Source organism: Rhinichthys klamathensis, unplaced genomic scaffold (assembly GCF_029890125.1).
Source record: "Rhinichthys klamathensis goyatoka isolate OS25496 unplaced genomic scaffold, OSU_Roscu_1.1 h1tg000191l_1, whole genome shotgun sequence".
NCBI lineage: Eukaryota > Metazoa > Chordata > Actinopteri > Cypriniformes > Leuciscidae > Rhinichthys > Rhinichthys klamathensis.
In genome coordinates, this window is record NW_026606717.1 from 3,156,203 (window position 1) to 3,180,073 (window position 23,871).

Here is a 23,871-nt window from a genome sequence, read left to right on the forward strand (position 1 = left end):
ATGTATTTACAATAAATAAGTGATAACATTGATATAGTGGAAAAAGAAAACTAAACAAACAACTCCAGAAAAAGAAAAGGGAAATGAAGCATGCTCTTCAGGAGCGGGTAAAGCCAAAACAACAAACAAAAGACCACTACCTGTTTGAAGGAAATCTAATTAACCTACAACAACAAAGCAAACAGCTTTGAGGTGAAGTTAGAGCCCTGTTCAACGTTTGGTTTACCGAAGATCATTCAAACTGATCAGGGCTCTAACTTCACCTCAAAGCTGTTTGCTCAGGTTCTGAGAGAGTTAAAAGTTTCTCACCAAATGTCTAGCGCATATCACCCAGAGTCACAAGGGGCATTAGAACGATTCCACCAGACTCTTAAGTCTATGCTTCGTACATACTGTGTGAGTACTGGTAAAGACTGGGTGGAAGGTTTGCCTTTGCTGCTGTTTGCTGTTAGAGAAACTGTACAAGAGTCATTAGGTTTTAGTCCGTCCGAACTAGTGTTTGGTCACACAGTTCGTGGACCGCTAAAGCTTCTTCGTGAGGAACTCATGTCAAAAACTCCACAGGCTACCAACCTCTTGGATTACGTCAGTAGTTTCCGTGAACGACTGCATAGAGTGTGTGAAATTGCTAAAGCTCATCTCGCGAGTACCCAATCCAAAATGAAGACACGGTTTGATAAGAAGACTACCAAGCGTAGTTTCGAGCCTGGTGATCAAGTGCTTGTCTTACTTCCTGTTCCTTCCTCGGCACTACATGCTAGGTTTGCTGGGCCCTACAGTGTTGAGAAAAAGTTGAGTGAGACTATGTAATTACTACTCCAGATCGTAGGAAAAAGAGTAGAGTTTGCCACATCAACATGGTAAAGTCTTATGTAGGTAAGTGTGGGGCAGTAACTACATCTGACAGGGAAGATGTGCCTGTCAAGCCTGCTGTGGTGTTGCCGGTTGCGTTTTTGCTCTTCTGTTGATGATGCGGATGTGGGTGAATTACCTGTTGAACGTTTTCAAAATTCAACGGTGCTAAGCCAACTTGATGACTACCTTGCATACTTGCCTCAGGATCAAAAAGAAGCTATCAAGCAGTTGTTTAATAAGTACCCCATGCTCTTTTCAGATGTTCCTGGTAGAACCTCTATGGCCGAACATGACATAGATGTATGTAACAGCCCCCCCATAAAGCAGCACCCGTACCGTGTTAATCCAAAGAAACGTGAAGTGATGAGGAAGGAAGTGGAGTATCTTTTAAAACATGGTCTTGCCACACCTAGCCATAGTCCTTGGAGTTCTCCTTGTTTGTTAGTGCCTAAACAAGACTCGACTTTTCGTTTCTGTACCGATTATCGCAAGATAAATAGTGTGACAAAACCAGATTCCTTTCCTCTGCCTAGGATGGAGGACTGTGTTGACCGGATTGGTAGTGCACACTTTGTGACAAAGCTTGACCTACTGAAAGGTTATTGGCAAGTGCCATTAACTGCCCGTGCATCTGAGATCTCTGCCTTTGTGACCCCTGACAACCAGCTGCAATACTCTGTTATGGCCTTCGGGATGCGCAATGCTCCTGCAACATTCCAAAGGTTGATGCATCGAGTGTTGTCAGGAATTCCTGACTGCGAAGTATACTTAGATGATGTTGTAGTTTACTCCCACACTTGGGAAGAACATCTAAGTACCCTTGGTAAAGTTTTCAATGCATTAGCTAGTGCATCTCTGACCCTTAACCTGCTTAAATGTGAGTTTGCCAAAGCAGTTGTTACCTATTTAGGTAAAAAGGTAGGCCAGGGTCAAGTGAAACCAGTGGAAACTAAAGTAGCAGCTATTCTAGACTTTCCTCCTCCCCTCAATAAGAGGGAATTGCGGCGTTTTCTCGGAATGGTAGGATACTATCGGAGCTTCTGTAAGAATTTCGCTACAGTGGTGACTCCTTTGACTGATCTGCTTAGTACTGCCAAGAAGTTTTTTTGGTCCGCCGAATGTGAGTCTGCTTTTGATGCTGCTAAAGATCTTTTGAGTAGTGCTCCTGTACTTTCTGCTCCCTGTTTCACTCTCCCGTTTAAGCTGCAGGTAGATGCTAGTTACTCAGGTGCTGGGGCAGTGTTACTGCAGGAGGATACTTATGGCATTGAGCATCCTGTGAGTTACTTCTCTAAAAAGTTCACCAACACACAGCAACGGTATAGTACTATTGAGAAGGAGGCCCTAGCTTTGGTGTTAGCTTTACAGCACTTCGAAATTTATCTTGGTGGTAGTCCCGTTACTGTCTATACAGACCATAATCCTCTTGTGTTTCTAAATCGAATGCGGAATTCGAATCAACGCCTGATGAGATGGTCACTGGTTATTCAAGAATACAACTTGAATATCCAGTATTGTAAAGGTTCTGAAAATACTGTAGCTGATGCCCTTTCAAGAGTATATCCTCTAGAGTGAAAAAAAATATATATATTTGTGATTTATTTTCAAGACATGGGTTGATGTCTGAAAACTTATGGGTGGGGGTGTTACGTTCAGTGGTTGTGTTATGGCAGTGTTGGGGTTTTGTGTGTGTTTTCTCTTTTCCCCCTCTCTGCAACTCTGCAGCTCTACCAGGTGAGAGAGAGAGAGATGATTGAACGCACCTGCTGCTCGTTATACCGGAGACGCTACACATTGAAAAGAGGCTTCGGAGGACATTCAAACTGAAGCTTGCCTTCCAGAGTGTTGTGACTGTTTCTCACTTGTTGGTCTACTTGCTGTTGTATTGTGTTGTGTTGTACAATCTTAAGACTTCTTGTTGTTCACCAGGCTAAGGCTTATTGTAGCCTACTACCACTTCTTTTTGGTTTGTTGTTGCTGCTTTACTTTCGTATACCAAACGGTCTGGAAGCTGTAGGGAGGTGGGTGCCTATTTTTATTTTTGTAATATCTTTTCTCCTGTTTTTGGCTAGTTAGGGAGTTAGTGTAACTTTCTGTGGTTTATTTGTTTTCTTTTGGCAGACTAAAAAGTTTTATTCCCCAACTAGTCAGAGGGTACTTGTGTTTGTTATTTTGGCCCCCCCCCCCCCCCTCCTGAGGTAATTAGTTTTTTTTCCCTTTTTGTTTAATTTTGTCAATAATACCTATATATATTATGTTAATACATTTTGAGCTACAATTTGATGTGTCTGTCGTACGGGGCTGGGAACGGGCTCAGGCACATTTATTTTATTTTCACTGTCTACTCCCTTTAACCTAGACAAATTTTACATCTGGGACGTAACAAAATAAAATTGATTTCATTCATATATATATATATATATATATATATATTACAGGATTTCAGGTAAAATTGGTTGACCATTCACATCTGCTGGTTCACATCAACAAACCAGCATCCAACATATGCCATTTTCTACAACATTGTCAACTTAAAATGACTAGTTGTGCGTGCAACATTGTCAACTTAAAATGACTAGTTGTACAAGCACAACAAACAAATGAATGTGAATCGTAGATCGATTACCTCGATTTTCCCATCATCTCTCAGGAGTACTTCATCACATTTTTACCTTGGCTATCAATCTTAAACCTATAAACCCTGTAATCTGTAAGTTAATGTCTCATTCACATAAGCACCATCAGTTATCAGAGCATTGTTGAGTTAGCTCATCTCACAAGCCGGAATTTCGAGGCACAGAAAGATCATTCTTCATTAGGTCTCCTTTCTCCTTCTTAAGACATTGCACTGCTTCAAAGGTGGCCCAGCACAAATGGAGATATTTGCAGCACTTGAGGAAGTCGGTGCTCCTCCTTTCTGTAAGACCAAGCCAACATCTATTAGTCAATGGAACAACCGGAATGTTTTTGTTTCAGGGATCGGGAAAACGTTAAATGAAAAACACATGCTGTCACACATTTTCTAAAGCCGTGAACACACACACAACCACACGCACAGGCCTATATGATCTTCGATGGCTATCTGGAGGCATTATGGCATATTTGGTAAGCTGCAGCTTGATATGTGTGGGCTGAAATGTCACAAAAGTGCAGAAACGACACTCTTCTCAAATGCAGTGACAAGTGACAAGGCAAAAAGGCTCAGATTTTTCCACCTTTATATGTAAGGTCATCTTCAATTATATTTGTTATGAGACCTAATTGCTTTCAATAGATAGATTTGCATCCACATTTACCAAACATTTAGCAAACATGAATAAGAAATCAAGAAATGTATCAAATAAAATTTCCAAAATGTTTACACTTACACTTTACACATCTAGTGTACAATTTTTGTTTTTCTTCTGCATATAACAATGATAGAAAAATAAAAGTACTTTATTCTGTAATTTACAGAATAAACATTATGATGTAAAATACGTTATAATGTTGTGATGCCCAAATAAAAAATGTTTGTATTTAGAACAATTGATTCATATCTTAAGTGTTTTATTTTTAAATAGTATAGAATTTTAATATTAGCTTTGCATCCGTGAAAATGAAATCATGGAAATAGGCCTAATTATCGGCTTATTGGTATTAGACAGAATGCCTAATTAAACTTGCAACTTGGATTGAAACATGCTAAATAATTAGCATGTCCGCCATTTAGTTTGAAAAACAGCCGTCCTCAAATGTGAAACGTTCCACAGAGGGAAACTCTAGATTCACCTGTATTATTCTGATACCAAAAGCAATGTTTGTAGAGAAAGCACAAAGTATTGATGATTCAGTATTGTGAAGGCTATCCCTCTTTCTCAGGTTACAGTAACAGGAAGTCCTTTTATGATTGTGTAAGTGAACAGAATAAGAGCTTTCTAGAAAGAGTGCAGCCACAGCTTCTAAAGTCATATAAATGCTTGAGACTGGCAGACACTTCCAAAAAGTACAATAAAATTAGACATTCATACTATCTAGCCACAGCTTCTAAAGTCATATAAATGCTTGAGACTGGCAGACACTTCCAAAAAGTACAATAAAATAAGACATTCATACACTATCTAACCCCCTGTTTGCATGTTAGCATGAGATACATCATTATAGAGTCAATACTAGAAGGCCAAAGACTAAGTCAAGGTCAAATCTGGTCCATACAAGTTCATGGTAATTCACAAAACAAACCCTCTAAAGCAGTTATCTAAACCAAATAAACTATAAAGAAATTATATAAACAGAGCGGAGGAGTTTTTTCAGAATATCTGATTATGAAACTTAAGGAAAAAACCTCTCACCCTTCTCTCCTCCCACCATTTTTGCAGCAATTCTGAATTGTGCACGTCTGCCAAGCCGAACTTAAACTCTCATCAAGCTTTGCCACGTAGACACTGGCTGCCTGAGTCCAGCAAGTCTCTGCTGGAATTCAATGAGAGCAGCAGCTTCTCATACGCACACACGCGCTCCAGCTGATGTCGCCAAAGACCTCCTCGCTCAAGACACAGAGATTCACTTACAGATATATTGTCCTGTTATTTTTAGTACCGGCTTGGGCAAAACCGCACTTCCACAATGCAATTAAACATCAAGCCTACTGCCACACGTGTAACCTTTCCACTCAAGTTAAAGCTGAATAAAGCTGAATCTGATAAACGGACACACCCCTAAAGGTTATTATGACTTTAATTTGATGTGTTCGGAAAAAAAGAAGAAAAGAAAAAACAGAAGTATCAACTGCTGTGTAGAAACAATCGCCTGAAATGTGAGAGAAAACGCTTATAATAGTTGCTGACTTCAGTCTACTGACCATACACATTTCACTTTGAAATTATGTCTTAGAATCTTAATTTTAAACACAATTAAAAAGTAACAAGCTGTCAGTGTCAAGGCAACCAGCATATATCTTGTCAAAAAAACCTATGCAAACCTAGGCAAACTTGAGACTTTGGTCCGTTATGGGTTTATTCATTAATTTGTTCCTCACTATTTTCATTCTTGTATACATTCATTTATCCCGCATTCAAAGAATTTTGGAAACACCGATTGTTGTTATTGCTAGCAAAGTGCACTACCATGCACTTTTGTTTAGCAATGATGCATTAAATTGATCAAAAGTGACATCAGAGACATTAACATATCATTTTACAAATGATTTCTAGTTCAAATAAACGTTCTTTTGAACATTCAAATATTAAGCAGCAACAACTGTTTTAAACATTGATATTAATAAGAAATATTTAGTACTTGCTGCTGAAAATTAAAATTTATTTTAAAATGTATTCAAACAGAAAACAGATGTTTTAAATTGAAATAATTTTTCACAATAATATTTCCTGTACTGTATTTTTGATCACATAAATGCCTCCTAGGTTCAAAAACATTACAATATTGTAACAACCCCACATTTTTGAATAGTAGGGATGAATTCAGGGTGATTGGGACACTTTTTGCCATTGAGATGACTTGGAAAAGGTAAAAAAAAGAAAAAGAAAAGTAAATTGCTTTTTAAAAGTGTTACTTTTAAAAGTAACATACACTGGAAATGATTACAGTGCTAATCCTAAAGTCCTTTAAAAAGGATAAGAAAGAATTTCTGTCAAATGGTCGTTATGCAGCACTGCAGTTAAGCAATTCATGCAGCCCTCTGAAACAACAAGGCTGAGAAGAAAAATGAAAACGCGAAGGGACTGTGACACATGTCGAGCCTCTCCATATCCCCCGGCTGAACTCGACCGCTCAAACTCAAAGTGACATGTGAATCCTTTTTAGAGAAGTTTATGACTTTATCCAGTCACTCTACTGCTCCTCTCCTCACACGGGATGCTGAGCGAGACAAATAAGGGGGTGGAGGGACGTACGAACAGCCTGGGCAATGACTCAGCCCTGAGAACTTTCTTTACTTCATCCACGTACTGTATCCTGATTTAGTAAGGAATAGTTCAACCAAAACGTTACAATATTTACTCACCTGAATTGTCAGTTTTTGAAGAAACTATTTCTTTTACACTACAAGACTTGGCTTTTAGCTTTGATAGACAGTGAAGCTCTGATTGTAAACTAGTTCAAATGGATACAGCCTAAGCAGTATTGCTAAAAGGGTTACATTTAACACGCTTTAAAATGTAATGTGCTTCACAGCAATCATGCCAAATATTTTATCTTACCCCATTCATATATGGGTCAATGTGAGAGGGCCAGTGCAACCATACATACATGTTTATGCCTCAAACTTAAACATTTGTTTTTCTCAGAGATTTAATAGCAAATTCTTGTTTATCACCTTTTTTTTAACTGTTGGTTTATATAGAGGAGGTTTTGTCGAAATTGCAATAAGATTTGAGATTTGAGAATGATTTGAGTCTTGGTAGCATCAGTGAGAATGGATTGAAACTAACAAACCAATCAGTAATGTTTAGCCATGTATGCCATTATTTTAAAGCAAAAGTGTATATAAATGCATGGAATTTCCTAACTGTATAATGTCTATTTACAGTATATAGCCTAGATGTTGTAGATTTGTTTTGTTTTCCAGTGCCTATTCTGGCAGGAATTTGGTTTATTTAAACTAAAACCTCTCAGCAATTGCGGAGGAAGGAGGGGGTCAGTGAGCTGTTAAAGTTGATTAAAATGAATGTACATTAAAATGAATGTATTTCTAATCCTTTTATGGGCACAGAGAAACTGTTGGTAAAGCAAGTAAAAATTTGAACTACTGGGTTGACCAGGCAAGAAGAAAATGCCTTACTGCTGAACCCTGTTAACTTTACTATCAATCCTCCCTTGGCCAACCAGTTTCATCAAAAAGACAAAGCCAAACCGACACCAAACCGCCATAAACCAGCATTGAAATTGAACCTCAGCATCTCTCCCTAGTCATCAGCATGCATGTGAAGGACTCGCTGCAGCGCTCCATGAAGAGCTGGTGTCATAAAGGTGATCTGACCTCTGGGGTGAAAGTCAGCGAGTTGATTGACGGGCGGCTTCTTGATGTCAGAGGAGCGGTAGACGATGTGATGACGCCCGGGTCCTCCTTCCTCCTCTCCTGTCATGTCGCCTCCTCTCTCCAGTGGCTCGATAAAAAACTCCTCTTGACCTGCACGGATCATCCCCGCCTGACAGGTTTGAAAGAGAGAAAGAGAGGTAGAGATTAGGAATTTCAAAGGCAGGTACAGCACAAAGATTGCACAACAAGTCCATTAAGCGAATCAGCTATAAAGGCTATTTCTGTAAGCCTGCTATATCATGTTTTCATCAGCTTTGGAAGAAACCCTCGAGCAACCCGATCTCTGAATCGATCCATCCCTTTTCTGCATCTAACTCGTGTGTTCGGGCCCCGACCATCTCTAAAACTCTGTGACATTGCCTGTCATTAGCAAAAACAAACTCTCGCTAATGTTTCAGAACAATTCGCTGCTTTAAGGGAGCAAACATGAGATCGTCTTGTTTGTGCAGTTAAAGATGACGGTGAGAATAGTCTATGAGGGCAAAGGGGGAAATCCAAACCGCGAGCAAAGATCAATATGAATCTCTCTGCCAGAGTGAACAAACTCACTGACAGATACACTTGACAGCTCATGTTCCGATCTCGCTGTGTCTAGTTGAGATTCGTTGGCTTTGAGCGACGAGCCGCATCCACTGCTAGGGGTGCTGAGAACGTAATGAGAGAGAGAGAGAGAGAGAGAGAGAGAGAGAGAGAGAGAGAGAGAGAGAGAGAGAGAGAGAGAGAGAGAGAGAGAGAGAGAGAGAGAGAGAGAGAGAGAGAGAGAGAGAGAGAGAGAGAGAGAGAGAGAGAGAGAGAGAGAGAGAGAGAGAGAGAGAGAGAGAGAGAGAGTCTACAAGGCTTTAGACACACAGAGCTAATCAATTGTAGGACATGTCGCAGTCCCTACGACTTATTGGCTTTTCCCTGCCAGAGCACAGGGTCTTTTCCCTTTGCTTTGCTTCCATAGCAAATTAGACAGCCCCAATGAGAGCACGAATTGAATAGCAATGTTAGACCTCTTCTCTGATGTGGTGGAATATCAAATGTGAACTTCAAACAGGGCTGTTAAAGTCACGCCGGAGCCCCCTCAAGTCATCACAATACTGAAGCCCGGCAGAGTGCAGGCCGCTGAGCTAGTCGTTTAGCTTGGTCTCCCAGGAAATATTACACAGCGAGTGGTCCCGCCACCTCCCTCACTCCCTCCTGCTTCCCCCGAGGGTTCATTACGAAGGAAATGCCCGTGCGCTGCATAAATCGACACCACTACATGAAGGGCTGCCGTTGCCGTTGGTCTACATTGACTGAAAGTGCTGATGTAAAAACAAAATAGACTCGCATAGACTTTAGTCCTCTCCTAAAATCCACTCAAAACAGTGTGTGTCGTCTCTATTGCAAATGGAAATGACAGTGTCACCGGAGGTTAAAGAAGCAATTAATAGTATAATGCGTGATCTGCATAACATGTCATACACTCTGCAAAGTAAGTATTTTTTCCTTATTTACCAATAAAAATATCAAAACATATGAGATTAGTAATATCAATATCATATCAATATCAATATCAAAATACAATAGCAATTTACTTGAGCAATAATGCACAAGATAGTTTAAGATTGAAGTAAAAAAAATACACACACACACACGCTATCGTTCAAATGTCTGAGGTCGGAAGTTGTCAATGTTTTGAAAGAAGAAAAACTGCAGTTTATTTCTTAAATGTCTATATATATATTTCAAGGGTTTCACCTTTTGGTAAAAAGTAGTAAAATATAAGTTTTATTGTTCATCAAACAGTAGTTTACTAAAATGGTGTTTTTTTCTCTCCAAAATGCTCTTCTCTGCACACAAGTGTTTCAAGTGTTTCCAAAATCATTTTTGTTATCTTTACAGGAATGTAATATGAAGTTTTCAAATGTATCCTCTTGGTAGAGTGTCTTCAAAAAGCTCCATTTTCACAGGATAAAAATGTTTGTGGACGGATAGCCAAAACATAGAAAAAAAGATGCAACAAAGAGAAACAATTTTGTTGGGATCCCTTTCAGAGCATTTTGTTTTAGTCGATGAACAAATGTATCCAAGTTAGTGTAGATGTATCCATAAATTACCCTTACGTCAATCATTCAAGTCAGTCAGATGGACCCTTTCTGTTTAAGTGGGCAGATGTAAAAGAAAAATCTGAGCACCTTTGAAAAATTCTTGTTCAGAGTCTGGGCAAAATGCATTGTTTCCAATAACATTTTACCGAAAACCACATTTTCATAGTTTGTGCAAAAAACTGAGGCTGACCGACTACTTGGAAAAACTAGTCACTATACAATTTTAGAGGACAATCGAACATGTCTGCGTTTCAACCGACTAATTCTTTCCATTTGGACTCCTTTGGGACATCTCCAGATCCTGTAATCTGAAATGGAACCCGTCATCAAAACCAAAGCCCCTCTTTCCTCATGGAGAATCTATGGCTAATGCCTATCTTTTGGCCCTCTCGAGCACACACAGTTAGCCTCTAATGGTTTCAAATGAACAATCTATAGTAAAATGTTATGGTTTGTTACAGTCTAAGCGAAAAAAATACAACACAAAACCTCCAACAGAACAAGCCAGGCCAGCTGCACCATCCAACTTCATCTAAGACCTCCATACCAGCGAAACTGTGGTTGGGTGGACATCAGCCGGTCTGAAGTGTCACTATCTGCCAACATATCCAAGAGAGTTCATGAGAAGATTCAGAAGCATTATCTGTGTTTGTATGTGCATGAATGTGTGGGAACTGGCCACCCTCCCAGTCCAATAAGAAATCCATAACCCTCTGTATGTGTGATTGCTCATAAAGCTGATATTTGTTTGACTCTGACAGCTACAAAACAAAGAGCACTGTAGCTATTCTATTGCCATTACGGCTTCTAGTTTCCTTGGCTCCACCAGGCAATTTTGGCTCTAACATAACTTTTCTTGTTGTCAAATTTAACAGGAATTGATAGCCAAAATATTTCCGCAAGGTATCTCTCAATACCCCACCGCCTAGCAAATTACTGTCTTCACTTCAAAGAGTGAGAAATATTTTTCATTTACACCCAATCTACAGCCAGGAAAAAAATACAATGAGTGTCAATTTAGTTTCCAATTTGAACTGAGGTATCATAGAGGGGAAACAGTTCATCATTCAATCATGACATTTAAGACAAAAGCTCTACTCTAAACTTAGCAAGCTGCCTTGCTCCGCAGTCCATACAACTTGTAAAAAAAGTACACTTTAGCATACTTCTAAAAAAAAAGTACTTACAGAAATATACTTAATTAAATGTATTATAATATGTTATCTATAGTTAAATTTTTTATTAAATTAATGTTTTTGACCCACAACAAAACACCATCGGGTCACTTGATGGAGTTTTTCGGTTCCTTGCCACTGTTGCCTTTGGCTTGCTCAGTTGGGGATATTCAAATTAAATGACCCATCATACCACCGATCAGCTCTACCAAACTTGGATGTCTTTTCCAGTAATAAACAAACACTGTTAAGTTGTTTTGATTGATACTGTGAAGCAGCTTTGATACAATCTGTATTGTGAAAAGCGCTATATAAATATATTTGACTTGACTTGACAAAACACACTGCCCTTCTCATCTGGAAAACAAAGACAGTTATGTTAGAATGCTGTTCATTGATTATAGTTCATCATTCAATACAATGATACCATCAAAGGTCATCAATACCTTGATACCCTTGGTGTGCCATACACCCTCTGTAACTGGGTTCTGAACTTTCTAATGAGCAGACCCCAGACTGTCAGAATTGGGAATTACACATTCAGGACAATAACCATAAACACAGGAATTCCACAGGGCTGTGTCCTGAGAAACCCTTTTCTATAAACACTCTTCACCCATGACTGTGTGGCCTCATGACACGACAGTCATTGGACTGATAACAGGAGGTGATCTTGTATTGACAATGCAAGAGTCAAACCCTCTGTAAAGTCTACTCCAACACATCCCAAAAACTTGAGAACATTTTTGGGATGTGCTGGAGTAGACTTTACAGAGTGTTTGACTCTTGCATTGTCAATACAAGACAGCATACAGGAGGGAAGTGGCAGACCTAGCAAAGTGGTGCCAGGATAACAATCTCTACCTAAACATTAACAAAACAAAGGAGATGATTGTCGATCTACGGAAAAAGAGGGAACAGCACTCAACGTTGTACATTGGTGGAGAGAGTGAGCAGCTTCAGATTCCTGGGAGTTCATGTAACTGAGGATCTCAGCTGGTCTCACAACACCACACTTGCACTTTTTGAGAGGGTTGAGGAAATTTGGCATGTTGAGCCGGATTCTCAGATGCTTCTATAGGCTGGGACACACCGAGCTGACGGTGGGTCGTCGAGGGCTCACGTCGGCAGCAGTTTGCCCGATTCAGCAAGCTGAATCAGTGTCGAGGACTCTGATTGAATGTTCAGTTAAGTGAACGAGTCAGTGCTCGAAAATAAAAGCGAAAGTGATGAGAGCCAGTAAGTCAACACGAATATATTCATAACAACATGAGCTGCTTACAATTAAGATGAACATAACTTATATTCAAAATGGTAAGCAAGCGCTGCTTTGATTACATTTCGTATATCTGTGTATATACAGGCGCAGAACGCACATGGTAGTTTGCAATTGGCTGTAGTCTGTGCTGTGTCGCATCTTTTTGGTCCAGACCATAATTAATGTTTGTGGTTGCAGGAGGATTTGCAGAATAATAATTTTATTTTATGGTGTAATGACTGTTTCCCCGTATATGACAATAAATTATTGAATCGTGAAGTGCACTTTCAATGCAACTATGCACACTTCTTTTTCACAAAGGAACCTACACAGGCAGCCGCCTTTTAAGACAGCATTCACACTCTCTACATTGGCAGACATTAGCATTTTGCTAAGCTAATAGTGCAATAATCTTTTAAGCAATATACATAACACTTTCAAATATTGGGTAAAGACATCACTTTTTTAATTACATAACATTTTGATTTTGATGCTTTTTAGTTCAATATTGAATTAAAGTTTATTTACATTTGACATTTCTCTCACCTCGTCGCCATCTTTATGTTTTCACTTCGTCGCAACTAATTCTTGGATTGATTTCTAAGGATTCATATAACGCTGCCTTAGCAGCATTAGGTGAAAATAGGTATTTTAGGACACAAAGAAATCACGGAACAGTCTTCACATTTCAAAAATGCTGCCTCCGTAGGTTTTGTAACAGAACAAAAGTCTCAATGCTTTAAATTTAAGATGAGAACTAAGAGAGATATAATTAAGACAAAGTGCTTGTGTGTAAGAGAGAAAATAGATGTTCAGGGAAAGAGAGAGAGAGAGAGACAAAGACAAAGTATTACAGTTAGAGCTGAGTCCATGAGACAGTGAGGAAGTGCAGTGCAGTCCTTCTCCGGTATGAGGCCCATAAGAAGCCAGACTCTGACATAACACAGGAGGCTATTAGAAAGCTGTTTATATAGTGTAAAAAAAAGAATTTTACAAATGATGAAAGAGAGGCGTGTGGGTGGTTGGGTGTAATGACACTAATGACGATGGAGAGACAACACTTAACGTATTACTGTCCAATCCATCAATGGGATAATGTCAGAGTGTGGACCATGACAAATGAACAAGATATTAATGGAATAGCTCATTCTAAGGCATAGTCATAATTTAATCACCCTCTGTAATGTTGAATGTCTATCATTCCTGTTCCTGTATTCTCATAAATTGAGCGTCAGCGTCAGTTCTGGCAGGCCAGGTAGTCAAGCAGCTGCTTATGCTATTTGCTATCAACACTGTCCCGTCAGCTGATCTGCTCCAGCTGAGCCGCATTAGCTGGTTAACTCCCCTCGCTGTTCAATGGCCAAAGCTCAAACAAGGCGCCCTATTTAAAGCTCATTCACCCTGCTCATACATGCTTGCTGTTCGCTCTGCTGGCTCGCTGCTCGCTTCTGCTGGCTCGCTGCTCGCTTCTGCTGGCTCGCTGCTCGCTTCTGCTGCAAATATTGACACAGGACTCGACGTGATTCATTCTCCATTCATCTCTGAAAATCTTCACGAAGCTAAGTTCCTTTTTTCATTGCTAAAAGCTATCAGTGTGTTGGCAACATGCTTCTTGTTAATGCTGTCAGTGTGTTGGCAACATGCTTCTTGTTAATGCTATCCGTGTGTGGCATTTGGGCTTATCTAACTAGTCGTTTTCATAAAAATGCTTATGCGATCATATTGGCTACGTGCGTTATCTGTTGTCATTGGCAACTGATCGCGTTGCTCACGCTAGCTTTGAACACTATGCAGCGCAGATTCAAACAGCTTGCTGTGATAGGAATTCACTTCTGCGGACTGCCTCCGGACCGTATACAGCTACGCATTGTGCAACAACTACGGCGGCGACACTCGCTCCGGTTTAACCCTTTAAGCTATGGGGCGGTGGTTTCTGCTGCTTACAAACGATACCTCCGTCCCGATGTTCGGGATATTCTTGACGACCAGAAGCATGAGCTCAAGTCTCTGATTTGTTTCGTTAATAAAACGGCTTGCTGCTCGCTCTGCTGGCTCGCTGCTCGCTTCTGCTGCAAATATTGTCACAGGACTCGACGTGATTCATTCTCCATTCATCTCTGAAAATCTTCACGAAGCTAAGTTCCTTTTTTCATTGCTAAAAGCTATCAGTGTGTTGGCAACATGCTTCTTGTTAATGCTATCAGTGTGTTGGCAACATGCTTCTTGTTAATGCTATCCGTGTGTGGCATTTGGGCTTATCTAACTAGTCGCTTTCATAAAAATGCTTATGCGATCATATTGGCTACGTGCGTTATCTGTTGTCATTGGCAACTGATCACGTTGCTCACGCTAGCTTTGAACACTATGCAGCGCAGATTCAAACAGCTTGCTGTGATAGGAATCAACTTCTGCGGACTGCCTCCGGACCGTATACAGCTCATTCTTACGCATTGTGCAACAACTACGGCGGCGACACTCGCTCCGGTTTAACCCTTTAAGCTATGGGGCGGTGGTTTCTGCTGCTTACGAACGATACCTCCGTCCCGATGTTCGGGATATTCTTGACGCCCAGAAAGCCATGAGCTCAAGTCTCTGATTTGTTTCGTTAATAAAACACATTTGATCATTATTTTGCTCGCGCTCTGCTCAGTTAACGCCCCTGAATGCCCTATCAGCTGTTAATTTATTCATCTAGCTCGTTCTCAGAGGTGGATTAATCATCTATCCTTAGAGCTTACACTGTAGACTGTCAAACAGTAAATACAGATAATCTAGGTAACAGCATGTTTTAGCTATTGCGGTCTTGATTAGTCATTTCAGTAATTAATTAATATTTTTACTATTATAAATCGCTAAATTAGGGCGGCTCAGTCGACACCGTTCGAGACACTCAATTTTGTTTTGGGGGGAATAGCTCATGTGGTCAAATAAATCATCCTCTGTATCACAGAGGATTGCCAGGTGTGGTTTTGTTTGGGGGGATATTCTAGCTCTCACAGTCTAAAACTGTGTGAGCGTTCCCTAATGCTGCTGCTGCTGTCCTCTGACTCTCTGCTATTTCATGGTGCTCATGAAAGGTCAGAGGACTCCCTGAACAGAGCCATACCGCCAAATTTCAATTCAGGAACATCAACCTGTTTGCAATCTATTCAAATAATTCTTAATTATTTTGTCTGTGTGTTCTTGACTTTATGGACCTGACAGAAATTGAGCGTCAGCGTCAGTTCTGGCAGGCCAGGTAGTCAAGCAGCTGCTTATGCTATTTGCTATCAACACTGTCCCGTCAGCTGATCTGCTCCAGCTGAGCCGCATTAGCTGGTTAACTCCCCTCGCTGTTCAATGGCCAAAGCTCAAACAAGGCGCCCTATTTAAAGCTCATTCACCCTGCTCATACATGCTTGCTGTTCGCTCTGCTGGCTCGCTGCTCGCTTCTGCTGGCTCGCTGCTCGCTTCTGCTGCCCGCCACCTCCCCAGCTCCTCCTTATGCATAACGTGGCATTTGCTATGTCATGTTGCTGCTCTGTTCACAGGGGGATATTCTAGCTCTCACAGTCTAAAACTGTGTGAGCGTTCCCTAATGCTGCTGCTGCTGTCCTCTGACTCTCTGCTATTTCATGGTGCTCATGAAAGGTCAGAGGACTCCCTGAACAGAGCCATACCGCCAAATTTCAATTCAGGAACATCAACCTGTTTGCAATCTATTCAAATAATTCTTAATTATTTTGTCTGTGTGTTCTTGACTTTATGGACCTGACAGAAGTATCAGTTAATTAAAGTCTATATAGTGAGTACTCTATCGTTGTGTTAAAAGACCAGCAATTTGTGATCAGAAAAGATTATTCTGGACTTACCAGGTGTCCAACTGCTCTCTAGAGCGGGAGCAACAAAGCCTTTAGGACCACACCAAAAGGCTTTTCATACTTGAAATAGTTAACCTTGGATCATTATAAACCTGGGGTAAACGGAATCCTTGGTTATCTTGCTTCACATTTCACACTGCTCATAATTTACCCGGGGTTAACAATTAATTCTGCATATTTGCGGTGTCAGTGTAATTCATTGGATGAACGCAGCATGCGACCTGTTTATAAAGTGCATAAAATTGCATTGCGCATCCTCATATTACCGACTGTACTAACAAGTTTATACACTCCTGAACAAAATCTTAAGACCGGGGGAAACATTACCAGTATTCGCATTTCGCGCTGGTGGATTGTAACCGGGTTGTAAGTGCTGCTTCAAAATGGCAAAAGAAGAAACAGGAGCAAGAGACAAAAAATAGAGAGTAGGCAATTTATTGAAAACTGCATTTAAACCTAAACAGGCTGTTCATCAGCTGATCAAAAGTTTAAGACCATAGCCTTAAAAAGGTAGCCTGGGAAAACTCAGACAATTTCCGGCAAATTTAGATTTGCTCTGCAACTTAGTCTGGCAAAGAGCTCATTCAAGCCCATTTCTAATCCGTCGAAATCGCGGCAACAATCGGAAAAGTTGGCGCGGACTTTACACGATGACGACAGCACAGCGACAGTGAAGCAGATTTTACATTTACAAAGATGGATGCCGCCGTGGAACTAGGGGTGTGACGGTTATAGTTGAACACCGTCATTAGAACTCTATAACCGCCAAAACCATGTTATTAAAGGGTAACTAAACCCTAAACCAATTTTTTTTAGTTAATGATCTGTAAGAATGGGGCTTTATTAGTGCTGATCATTGATTCGAGTAATTTTTTGACATTTGGGTATAAAGTGTTGGTGTAAAAACGTCTGAGTGCTGCCCTCTTCAGGTTGAACGGTGGCTACTGCAGTTTAATTTTCCTATTGGATGTTTGCGGTGCTTCGTGACGTAAGCGGTGAGAGCTGACGTAAGCAGGTTCCAGCTCACCACGCCCTTGGTACGAGCTACCACACCCTTGGCAGTATAAACCATCTTGTTTCGTCAAAACCGCTGCGAGTCAAGAGTTGGAATTACGAGTATTGAAAGCGATCAGGATAGAGTATTTTAGCATCTATTTAGCATAGCATTTATATAGTTATTTAGATTATTTTATGTAGCCTAGTTAGTTAGTTAGTAGCATAGTACTGCATCAGTTAGGATAGCTTCAGATTTATCTGTATTTAGTACAGTGGTCAGGATGGTAACGCAATAGAGGTGGACATGGGCTTCTCCACACAGCTCGCGCTGAAAAGCGACGCAGTGCCAAACACTGCTCCTCCTGCATGGACTCCACCACCGCAGCGGTGTCTTGATGTGAGTGATCATATATATTTTAATCACAATTTATGGTTACGCTAAAGTTAATCCTCTGGGGTCGACAAACGCGCCGGCGCATTTTGCTGGATTTTTTCACATAGCGGCAAAATATCAATATGAATATATGCCTACAGAGAGCGCGCGCTATTGACATCAACTCAACAAAACTCATCCGATGCCGATCGCGATGCGGGAGTTAAGACCGCAGTTTGAGCCAGCGGCTCGAATTGATATGGCCCTGTGTCCACAGACAATTCACCCTCCTCCACTTCAGGTGAAGGTGGGGGAGAAAAGTCCTCGCCTTCAAATGACCGCTCTGTTGCAAAGCTACTTGCGTCACTCCAGTCACTCTCCATTTTAGAGTCTGACAGCAGCTGTCACTGCAGGTCTCAGGTGCACGCCCCTCAACCCAACCCCCCCGCGCTCAGCCCAGCCCTCGGTTCGTCCCCTCTATCTCTGCTGGGGTCTGCCCATTTTTTCAGCATTTTTCAAATATTGCCAGTGGGTGGAGTCAGGCTCTGACCAGGGGTTTAGTTACCCTTTAAAATATTTTTTTCACAAACATTTTTTTTCATAGAGAATGTTTAAATACTAATATCAGCTTACGAGGGAAACGGAGGCGGAGTTAGTGGTGCTTCGGAGACTGCTACTGCTGGAGATGATTCGGGAGAGGTCTGTGCACCCCCTCACAAGAAGAGAAATCTTAGAGATCTCCTTAATAAACGGAGGTCTGAAATCTCTGCCCCTTTACCGATCAGAGTGCGCACTGACACGGAGTGTTGTTTATACTCGACGCGTCCGCACGAGTGCAAAGGTGCGCGAGGCAAAAATGATGCGTTCGGTGCGCAAGACCGGCAAGACCCCATTTCGCTTGGGTGTGTGCACGACTTTTTTTGTAACAGCGCGCGTGGCGCCGCGTCCGAGGATGACCGACTTCAAGCCGAATCTGCCCGAGCATGTACGTCTCACCGCACCGGCACCCAGTTTGCGCGTCTAAATTGCAAAGTTCATTGCAAAGATTTTTTTGTTAAGGTTTTGTTTACTGTGTGTGATTTATTTAATGGAAAGCACATTCACTTCTAGTTGTCTTGCTGTTAATTTTAAATAAACGTAGAGCAAGTAGCTAATCAGTGTCTGCTCGTTTATTCTATTCAAACTAAGTTGTACTATAACACGAACATCGCTCTGCATACGTCATCTCCTTCATCGCTCTGATTGGTTTTAGGTCTATCCAATTGCGCCCAGAGGCATTTGAGCTACGTCCGTTGGTGACGCCCCTTTGGATATGATTTGTCTATGAAGCTTTGCCAGACCATAACTCAGTTACAACTGAGAATGGTCTGGTTTTAACCAGGCTATTAAAAAGGTCAAATCTGCGCAAAAATGTGGCTTTCATGTCATTGTCCTTCAGGTAGTCACACTGTCATGATCTCCTGTTGGCAAACGTAAAAAGGCTTTCTCTCTTTGAACGTGGCAAGATTGTTGAGCTGCACAAGCAAGGCCTTTTGCAACGCGCCATCGCTGCCGAGGTTGGAAGCAGTAAGACATTTACATTTCTTAAAAGATCCTGAGAGTTATGGGACAAAGAAGTCAAGTGCTAGACCCAAAAAAATGTCACCTGCACTGAGCCGGAGGATCAACCCAAATTAAGGCTCTTATTGATGCTGACTGCAGCCCAATAACCATAAGACGTCATCTGTGAGAGAAGGGCTTGATGAACAAAAAATTTCTTCAAAGGCCATGTCTCCTCCCACGCCACAAACTTGCCTATTTGGAATTTCCAAGGGAGCACCAAATATGGGACATTGAAAGGTGGTAGAAAGTTTTAATCTCTGACTGAGGGCCCTCATCTGTGCACTAATGACTGGGTCTTTCAACAGGAAAACGCTGCAATTCACAACGCCTGCCTGACGAAGGACTTCTTCCAGGAGAATAATGTCACATCCTGCGTGTTCCCCAGATTTAAATCCTATTGAGGACGTTTGGGGATGGATGGCAAGAGAAATTTACAAAAACGGACGTCAGTTCCAGACCGTGGATGGCCTTCGTGAAGCCATCTTCACCACATGGGGCAATATTCCCACCAACCTCCTGGAAACAGTCGCATCAAGCATGCTGAAACGAGTGTTTGAGGTGATCAACAAGAACGGTGGGGCTACTCACTACTAAGTCCTTTTTTGACACTTTTAGTTTAGACACTGTTGGGGGTTTATTTTTGGGCTATGGTCTTAAACTTTTGATCAGCTGATGAACAGCCTTTTTGAGTTTAAATACAGTTTTCAATAAATTGCTTACTCTCTATTTTTTGTCTCTTGCTCCTGTTTCTTCTTTTGGCATTTTAAAGCAGTACTTACTACCCGTTAACGATCCACCAGCGCAAAATGCGAATACTGGTAACGTTTCCCCCAGTCTTAAGATTTCGTTCAGGAGTGTACTGAATGGACATTTCGGACTATAAAAGTAAGAATGAAATGGTCTCTTCTTTACTCAAAATGCAGCGTTCTCTGTCAGCATTTGACATTTTAACTCTCAGACGCTGAATATACTGTTAATATACAATGCACAGTGTTTCCGTGACGCACGCAAATATGTACGTGTTTGGTCTGTTGCTAAACGTCTAGCTGTAACATTCTAACACCGCATCATTTCACACTGTACAAATTTGGCACCACAATGTGAGGTTAACACTGTAAAAGCGGTGCTAACCCTGCTCCGGTGCAAGGTTTCATAACCCAGGGTAAAAAGCAGTGCTAACCCCGCTTCTAAATTACAAGTGTGGGTTACCCGGGGTTAAGTGCAGTATGAAAAGCCCTCAAGGCCTCACGAACTTTCCCGACCGCTCGCTGTGCGTGTTTTTCAGGACCAGCCTGAATGAGCGCATAAAGGCATGCCTGCTTAGTGATGGTCCTCAGGGGGATTTTGCCCCCATCTGCTTTCACCATCTGTCACGGGGAGGACGACGCCAGCCCTACTCCAGACCCAGAGCCCAGCCAGCGACCTCCCCCACTCTGCAAGGAATGAACGTCTGAGCCCACCGCAGACAGAGAGCCTGAGCCTACCGCAATGTAAGCCAGATAGAAGGACTGAGCCAGCCATCTCCCCGGAGCCCGAGCCCCACATTGAGTCTTACCAGGTGTGTGAGTCGGCACCACTGTGCATCCCAGTGGCCGTGCTCGTGGATTACGAGGGCATGAAATGGAGACCCGGCCACACTCCTGATGCTGAGGCTGAGCTGGGAATTATAATGAGGAAATAGAAGAGGTACTTTTCTTGAGCTCCATCTCGGACGCTTGTCGCTGCGGCTTCACCTAGGCCTCCAGAGCCATCGGTGTCGCCTGGTCCCATCGGCTCTTCTGCTCAGCCTGGGTCTCCACCTCCATTGGCTCCATCTCCGTCTGTCGTCCTCCTGGTTAAACCTGCCAAGCTACCACGGTGGCTCCTTTCTTTGTCAACTCCACCGTGGGCCTTTGTACTTGCTGCAGTCTGGGTCCCCGCCTGGCTCCTCCTGCTCCTGGCTCCTCCCACCATCATCGCCGCCTTGGTTTCTCCCTCCATCTCATCCTGTTTGTCGCACATCATCAGAGCCCCCATCCCTCCTTGGTTGTACTTATTATGATGCGCCTTCCGGAAGGGGGTACTATTGTAATGTTGCATGTTAGGTTAGTGTCTATCAATCCTGTTCCTGTATTCTCCTGAGTGTCAGTTAATTTGAGTCTACATATTGATTTCTCTATTGCTGTGTTTACTGACCAGCAATTCGTGACACCCTCATGTAGTTGAACTTTTCCTTGAAAATGTTGCCCTGCAACTTAAAAAATCATGTAATCTTTGCCTGGTTAGCTTCCAGTTTTCCCCTGGTGATAGAACTGCAACAGTAACAGCAGATGTAACAGCAACAATATGCAGACAAAAAGAAGGTTTCTCCAATTGACAGCCATTCAAAAATGTGCACCATTTTTTAATTAAGAAAACTATGTTGTTTTTTCTTTTTTACATAGCAGCATGCCATGAGCAAGTACATGCTAATGAGATGAATGGAAATGCTAAGAGATAGCTTTCTCCAGCTGTATCAGAAATCTTAAAGAAAGTCATAAAGGTTTGGAATGACACGAGGATTAGTAAACGATGACAGAAATTTATTTTGAGGTAAATTATTTATTTTTTCAAAATTAAATAAATGCTATAACAGCATCCAAATACTTGTAGAGAAGCAAATGCTTCTGAGATGAATGGAAATGCTAAGCAATAGCTCTCTCCAGGTATATTAAAACTCTTTTAAAAGAGCGGCATATGATGAACTAGACTGTCAGTTAGGGAATATAGTCAGTGGTGTAGTGCAGGGTATACGCAGGTGTACGGCGTATACCCACTTCTTTTTCAGTCGGCATTGCGTATACCCACTTCTAAATCCCCTCTGATGCGCATCATTTAGTTGCTAATCCAATCTCGTGAATAAAAAAAACAGTCAGGGTCGTACCCCTAATATTAGTCTCGCGTAGCCAGACCTTCAGACTGACGGCTAAAGGGCTGGAATTCATAGCAGCTTTCTTTGGCCAAGGCCCGCCCATAAGGCCGTTTGACCGACATGTCAAACAACCAATTACAGTTCGTTTCGTTCAGCGTCACGTTTCGGGGCGTGGAAATGTCCCCACAACAACAGACCGGCGTGCAACAAGTCAGTCAGCATAGAAAATCAAAGAAGGAGAAGAAAACCGAACACAATACTGAATCGGCCAGCTGCGATGTCAGCGTCTGTTGTTTCATGTTTGCCCGCAAACGCGGCTGATATCCCCTTCGCAGTTAGGTACTTCACTTGATCTTCCATAATAGATAGGAGGGGACACACAACTAGTAAAATTGGATCTGCTGGGAATCCTTCTAAATGCTGACAAGGGGTCGACCAGGCTTGGAAAATAATACTCTTCCCAAATCCCGTCGGCAAACAGGCTAAAATATCTCTTTTTGTCTCCACTAAGTGCCTCAAACAAAACTCCTGGACATCTCTTAAAGAGTCTATGTCGTGAACCTCGCATACTTTTGAGAATCCTACGTTTAGCTGATCTTGATAAATGCTCATTGTCACTCATGTAAACACAACTTTTTCTTCCGCAATCACACGTCTGTGCTTTGTTTCCCGGCGGACCGAAAATAAACGTGACACTCGCGCCCCCCCGGAAATCTGATAAAATTCAACCAATCAGATGACGACTTCGACATTCCTGAAGTGTTTCCAGTTAAGTGTACCATATGCATCAGACGTTTAGCCAACGTTCCGTGGGCGTGACGTCTGAGGCTGAGACTACCCTAATATTAACTCTAATTTGTTGCTGCAATGATTCTCCCATCGCGACGATGACCTTTCTCATCTGATCTGCTTCAGCACTCAAACACCCGCTCGTCAATGTCAAAATGTTTGAGACCAAAGCATGCAGGATTTTTAGTTCACAGAAGCGCGAGCCGAGCGCAAATCCCAACGCAACGCTTCACTTCAGTTAACGATCATACAGTGCGAGTCTGAGAGATAAGATGCAAGTAGCTAAAATATACGGCTGTTTTTCGATAGAAGTTTTAAATGACCGACATGAATAATCAGTTTGATCAGACAGTGGAAATTATAAGCTCAATTTAACAACACAAGCACCCTATTAAATATATTGCCATTATTATTGTATAAATATATTTGTATAACGTTTCCTCGAATGTTTTCGACTTTTCACTGTTTGTATCACTCCGCTTGTCTTTGTTTGCGCAACTTGCATCATTAAGCCAGAAGGCGGTGACAAGTGACTGTCTTTATGAGTGAGCAATTGAACCATTAATTAAATGAACAGATTAGTCCAAAAACATTGATTAATTTAGGAAAGAAAAAGTAGCTGAAACTGGAACTGATTCTCATGTTTAAGAATCTGATCAAATACTTCATGCTTTTAAAGCTACTGTTGTCCATTTTTTGGCCATCAAAACACCTTAAAATGCTCATGTCAAGATCAGGAAAATCTAAATTTTATCGGGGGGCATGCCCCCCAACCCCCCTAGCAATATAATTTATGGGACCTGGGTATTTAGAAAACCCTACGTACGGCCCTGGTATACAAGAATACTAGTGATTCTATATGTTCTATTGTATTCATTATATTCTATATTCTATAGTCTTGCATATTCAATACTAATGTAAGACTAGTCTTACATGTCACTGTTTATAACACAGAGCGTTCA

At 41.6% G+C, this 23,871-nt stretch overlaps 1 protein-coding gene across 1 annotated transcript in view; it reads right to left on the minus strand.

The window, feature by feature from the left end:
* Window positions 1-23,871, minus strand: part of adamts2a (ADAM metallopeptidase with thrombospondin type 1 motif, 2a) — a 96,367-nt gene that overhangs the window by 51,904 nt on the left and 20,592 nt on the right. The window contains exon 3 of the mRNA XM_056262114.1: window positions 7,832-8,000. Within this exon, the coding sequence (XP_056118089.1) occupies window positions 7,832-8,000 (169 nt within the window). The remainder of the gene's footprint in view (window positions 1-7,831; window positions 8,001-23,871) is intronic.